The 6,858-nt window shown below is 34.0% G+C and overlaps 1 protein-coding gene across 1 annotated transcript in view; it reads right to left on the bottom strand.

The window, feature by feature from the left end:
• The window catches only part of LOC106472235 (hormone receptor 4-like), a 66,645-nt gene that overhangs the window by 29,388 nt on the left and 30,399 nt on the right, over positions 1 to 6,858 (bottom strand). The window contains exon 3 of the mRNA XM_013932867.2: positions 879 to 1,027. Coding sequence (XP_013788321.2) covers positions 879 to 1,027 — 149 coding nt within the window. The remainder of the gene's footprint in view (positions 1 to 878; positions 1,028 to 6,858) is intronic.

Genomic DNA, 6,858 nt, shown 5'->3' with positions numbered 1-6,858 from the left:
TATATATATATATATATATATATATATCAAGCCCGACTACTTGCTAAATATTCTAAATGTTAACGCATACTAATTCTCATTATGTAGAAAGTCAGGTGAAAAAATTCAAATGATTTTTCGGTAGAGGCTTTAATTTTTTATTTCTAATGAAAAAGTGAATGAATTATTAATAACAAATTCTTGTTTATTTTATGATAAATCTCTCCTGGAGTGTAAAATTTAAAATTTTTGCATAAGTAGTACTACGGAATTGGTAAAAAAATTCAATTGAAAATAGTTGGAAAAGTGATTTATATTGTTGGAATGTTCAGGTTTTGTTAACTGTGTTGGCGGAACAAAGGTGACTTTATATATGTTAACACACACACATATATATAATCATTAAATAGTTGGTCTGCTGTATAATATATTCGACGAAATGTGGAAACAACAGTTACATACCTAACTAAACTAACTTAGATTACTACACGGTGAAGTAACACGGATGATTCAAAACCCCATATATAGGTGACTTTGGTTTGCTGACTTCAATTTCTCGGTTTCTGTTCAGTTTCGAATGGATCACGTGAATATAGGCAGCTTCGTCAACCACTTTTAACACTTTCAACGTTCCATTCTTCAACTCCTTTCATATACCTACACTGACTTTATGAAGATCTGATCTAACAGTTCGAAATGCCGTCTTGAAACTAACACATAATTGAAGTTCGTTATACTCTCCAGACTAAATCCACTACCTAAAATGTCTAGTAAGTAATCCATAAATGTAATGCAAATATGAAGTGTTACTGAAAAAGGTTTAATACTATTATGGTAAGCAGTATTGGTCGGGACACATCTCTTATCTTCAGCACAAATCTAGAAATTTAAGATCTCACCTGCTAGAACCATGCCTTGCCGAAGACACTTTTGGAAGCGACAATACTGACATCTGTTTCTTTGGGCCTTAGTAATTTCACAACTTCCTTCCGCGACGCACGTGTAAACTCTTTTGTTCTGCACTGTGCGCTTGAAAAACCCTTTACACCTAAGATTGAAAATACATCATTACAATTGCTAAACTTCAAACGAGTAAATATTGGAGGCCAAGTTTCAACACAAAGCTTTCTATATTTATTCTCTTTTAGATGACAAATGATATACAAAATGTATTTTTTCCGAAATAATTAATTTTTATGGTTAGTATTTTCAACAATTGTGGCTGAAACCAGTTATTAAGTAAACTTAAACACCAACAAAAAAGTGTATTTATACATTATAGGTACATCAATCAGAGCAAATGCTTCGAGCTAAACTATTACAAACTTAAAACCACTTTGTCCAGTGTCCAAAATCATCCCTGAAAGATTATTCTATAAGCAAGTTAATGAATTTTCTATGTAGTTCATAACACGACTCTTGTAACATCGCCATCCCTGTGGTAGAGCTCTGGATTTTGGAGCTAACGAACCCGGTTCGAATCTGTGCGATCCAATAAATATTCATTGCACTTTAAGCCGTGAATGCGTTATAAGAGAGACAGTTAATCCCTTATTTTGAATGTGGGTGGTAGGGTGCTGCTCAGATAAAATATTCTAAAATTTCGAAATTTATTGTGCCATTAGCATTTCCGTCGTTAGGAGACAAGTTTTTTAGTTCCGTAACATTATCCACAGATAACATTATCCACAGGTTAACCTCAAAGTTGCATTCACAAATACAAGTATAATTTTATTCTAGGTAATTTAATGATAATAATGAAACAAAACACAACTACTGAAGTTTAACAGATCAACGTTTGCTCGTCATCTATTAACATACTTTGCCCAGCGATAAATTGGAACTAAAGTTGACAGGCCGCTAGGTGGCAGCTAACTTGTGTTAACGAACTTGTCAAATTTAAAAGCATAAGCATGACGAGCATAGAATATTATCAACTGTATTCTTGTACAACTCTAAATGGCTTGAAATATTTTAACGTTATACCTATAATCCTCAATTAACACGATCTTAGAATTAAGGAAACTTAGACATACATGGACTGAAATCTGCCCTTAATAAAATCTTTGTTTGTAGTTAAACACAAAGCTGAACAGTGGACTATCTATGATGTGCCCACCACGGATATCGAAACCTGTTTTTTAGCGTTATAAGCCTGCAGACTTATCGCTGTGCCACTGGGGGTATTAATGAAAGCTATTACGCTAGAAATCTGTTGTTAACATTGTAATGGTTTCTGCTTTAGTTCCATTGCCTCATATAATTTATGTCTATGTACGTTAAAATTTAATTATTTTGATCGATCTCTGACTTTTTTGCATTTTATTGAAGTTGAAGGGGGGGCTGGTGGTTAGGGCGCTCGAATCGTAATCTAGGGGTTGCGGGTTCGAATCCCTGTCAAATGTCGCGCAAAGCTACACAAGGGCTGGCCATCTCTAATTTAGTAGTGATAGACTAGAGGGAAGGCAGCTAGTCATCACTATCCACCGCCAACTCTTGAACTATTCTTTCACCAATGAACAGTGGGATTGGCCGTCACTTATAACGCCCCCACGACTGAAAGGACGAGCATGTTCGGGAAAACTAACCAACAAACAAATATTAAAGTTGACAAAACAGGTAAATTACGAACTACGATTCCAAATACTTTAAACGTTCAGCGTTTTAGCTCTGCCATATTTTCAACCTTTGATGATAAGTAACAAACGATCGCCCTTGAAAGTAACGAACGTTAGATATTATTGTTATATTTTAAAATATGAAATCGTTATTTACTTTCTATCTCTTTAAATGGGCACTTTTTCTATCTGAACTTAGTTAAAATCATAAAAAAGTATTTATTTAGTTTTTATGACCTCACATTTGTTCCAATAAATGTCCCCTCCCCCATGGGTCAGTTGTAATTTTATAAATTTACAACGCAAAATATCCGGGGGGTCGATTCCCTGTAGTGGACATAGCAGATAGCCAAATGTGGCTTTGTGTTAAACCAAATACTGAAACACTTCCGATAAATTTTCTGTATGCGGAAAGCAATTCCGTTTATAGCATCGTGTGTATGAATTATTGTGACCAAAATTTACGTATTTTCTGCACCAGAATATTTGCACTTTTTTTACATTCACAACATTATGAAAATATATCAAAAATTAAGTTTTTTCTCGTTCTTCACTTGTGCGTATTTCACTGCTTTGTGTATCAATCAGTAAGTTTTGTAATTCATCGTTGTAGCTCTTCTACATGCTATTTTTATATTCTTATCTTTCTTTCAGTCTGTTCACGTCAGAGTTTATAATAATATAATTCATGGTTCGATCCACGTTGAGGACACAATACAAATAGCCTATTGCACAGCTTTGCGCTAACACAACAAACCGATTGTTTACATTTTTCTTTCTTCCTTTCTCATTAACACACCGTGATGATAATCCATGTTTTATTGTACTAATCCTAATGGATCACAATGTATTTTTAACACATTCTGCCGATTTCAATTTCGAATAAATCATTTTGGCATACTTATAGAGAGGGTTGAGTACGTTATATTAAAACGAATTTGGAGCCTCACCACGTCGTAATAGCCAATGTCGCCATCTCTGGTCATATTCAATCTGACTACCGTGCTTCTTGACAATAGCTCTACAGAGTAGTTTTATTGCAAAAAGACCCATAGTAAGGCTGTCATGTCCAAGACACACCACTCTTCTCTGAACGCTTTCTGTTCCTTTCTGGTGTACCAGGAGGACGGTGTCTCAGCGCCATTTCAACAGTGCGAACATACAGAAATTCATAGGCGCTACGTTTGGCGACTTCATAGATTGTCGTATTGAATAGCATGAATATTCATTTCATTCTCCAGCTGCTTGAGATATACGACGATTTAACAAAAGGTATGATCGGAAGCCTTATCTTCATGAACCCATACCCTGTTGGCCTCGTTTCCAGGCAGTGATTCTTCTTTATTATATTTTGTACTGTTGTCTATGGTTCGTAGCCGTATTTTGCAACTAAGCTTTGTATTAGTGGACTCTTACCTGTTATAAGAAGCCGTGGTTTGCTTACAACGACTAGGATACGAATTGGTGTAGGTATCTTTCTGGATAGTCTCGGTGCCCCAAGTTAATCCATATTCCGTTATTTCCCAATGCCAACCACCCTCCTAGATATTCTATGTCTACGATTTGAACACATATTTATGATCTGAGTGTATGATTATTTTTCGTCAGAAAGGACTTTTACATACCCTTCTAAAAAGCGATAAATTTTCGGTGGCATCACACTACATACGACGCTACGCAACGCCGAACAATGTGAGAAATGCAGTTCTGATACATTCCGTTCCACCGCAACTTCATATCGGCTGTGGTCGTTACGTGACCTACTGATTTGCATATTCGGACTGTTTAAACACAACGCAATCAACACTTTGAACTTATATTTCAAATATAAACGATCTCAAGCTCTACTCATTACATCATTCGCACATTTTAAAAAGTTGCATCTTTAAAATGAGTGATATTCCTCAATATTACCTAAAGGTTTTTTTTTTAAAGCGCCATTTGTTTTAAGAAAACTGTAACAGGCACTCACATTAAGAACACTCCTCAACGAATTGGAGTGAAGGGTGAAAGTCCCGGTTTGCTCTCATTCTGTTAGTGTTATAGAAACCATTGTGGAAAGCATCACCTGAGAATATGCCTAGCCTAATGTCCTCATTCTAAATGTAGAACAGACACCTATTTATTAAAACCATTGTTAACAGTGAAAGGCAGATGTCAATGTCGAAATAGTTGACAAAGAAAACTAAAGTACGAAGAAGATCTTGTTGTGTGTAATAGTAGAAAATTTATGTCAACATCTCTGTTCGATAATTTGTATATGCCACCAGATTATCCACAGCCAAGAATGGTGTGCTCGAAAAACGCGTAAGGAAAAAAAAAGAAAAAAAAAAGATTCACTATATCGTAGGATGAGTAATTTTAATAGAGCAAAAATTCAAATTTCTACTTAATTATTCAGAAGCTGTCCAGTGTGTGTGTGTGTGTATGTTATCGCATTTTTGCACTTTGAAATTTCAATAACATGTTTATATATCTATTGAAGAAAAGTTGGTATTTCCAAGTACGTATATGCATGCACGCAAATCTGTGATTGGTTTATTAGAATGACCTCACAGTTGCGTCAACAGTAGACCTTGAAGTGAAATACTATTTCGAGTTTTTGCGAGACGAAACGTCATTGGTACTAGTCTCCAGACGTCAAACTCTATCGATTATTTTTTTGGATGTTTTGCTTAAAGTGATTAAATCTGTAAAGAAATCCAAACTCGAGTTTTATCCATTTGAAAAAGACAACAGTCTTTAGCATAAGATTTTGAAGAAAATAACTTTGGATCAGTGTTAATAATCTCTTCGAAATTTCGTTTATTTTCAAGGACAAAGATAAAATTGGGTCATCTGTGCTGTGCTCACAGCGAGTATCGGACCCAGAATTTCAGCGTTAGAAGCCCTCAAAATTAACACTGGGCCGTCGAGGGGCATGCTCTGAAAGAAACTGAATTTTTTTGCCTTCAAAGATACTTAAATATTGTCAAGTTTACGGAATAATGAACTAGAAGTTGTACCTGTATTATTACCATTAAAACTTTTCAGGTTTCCTTTACAGCACTAAAAATTTAAAGGAAAAGTTATTGAGAAGTTGTTTGCTCATTCTTAGAAAAAAATCTTGGCGCGAAGCTAATAATATTCAGTATTTATCAGAGATATAACAGAAACAGTACAGAAAATGTATACATCTCATCGGCCTCTAAATCACCGCATAGCTGTATTCGGTTTTCAAGGGCCGAGAATTTTATCTTTTGAAAGAAGTGCAATAACAAATCTTTGAGTTTAATTTATCTTGTATATTAGTGATTAATAAACATTACATGTAGAATGAGTTACTATTTTAAATTTTGGTTATAAAAAAACAACAACAATGTATTCTTTACACACACAAATGTTTTTACATTTATGTAACCACACGTCTTTATTGTAAGAAAATAACCTACGTTTGCTACTACTGACTACTATTACAACGATGTTACTATCTTGTATTGGAATAATCTTAATATATATATATATATATATGTAACATTTGTAAATGACTATTTTAAATGTTTTCGGTTTATAATCCTACCACAGATAAGGTTGAAGCTGTTAATATTAACTTGATCTTGAAGCTACCTACAGGTGTATGTAGTTGTAAATGTCCCAATATAAATGTAATTTACCTAAGTTGATTTTTACAATAAAGCACAATAATTTATTTCCATTTTATCCCGAATAACATAAAACAATCTTTCCTTAGAGAAGGTTTTAACCTAAATTACATAACAAATTTCCACATAGGAGATTTCAACCCGAATAACATAAAACAATCTTTCCTTAGAGAAGGTTTTAGCTTGGATGACATAACTCTTTCCTTATAGAATATTTTAACATGAATAATATATAAAAAAAAATAATGATAGAAGCTTTTAACCTGAATTACATGAAGTCCATTCTCTGGAATGTCATGCGAAATAAATATGACATTTAGATAGAGTATGGTTTGTTATCAGAAATGCAATTTTTTTCTTTTTTAATTACAGTCAAAATATAAATTTCGATAAAGTTACAATGGTAGTTATGGACATATGTTTTATCGTCAGAAACACTTCAGAGTGTTTGTGAAGGAATTTTAATTCGTTGTGTAGAAACTTCGATATTATCGAGGTGCTAAGTGTTTCTCTAGAAAACACTTTGAGAAAGAAATAGACGACTACACATTTTGCTTTACCTACGTTCAGAGTAAAATCCATAGATTGGAACGTTCGTTAAAGGTATATTCAACTCGATG

This window comes from Limulus polyphemus, unplaced genomic scaffold (genome assembly GCF_000517525.1).
Source record: "Limulus polyphemus unplaced genomic scaffold, Limulus_polyphemus-2.1.2 Scaffold118, whole genome shotgun sequence".
Classification (NCBI taxonomy): domain Eukaryota; kingdom Metazoa; phylum Arthropoda; class Merostomata; order Xiphosura; family Limulidae; genus Limulus; species Limulus polyphemus.
This window is presented reverse-complemented; position numbering and strand designations above follow the sequence as displayed.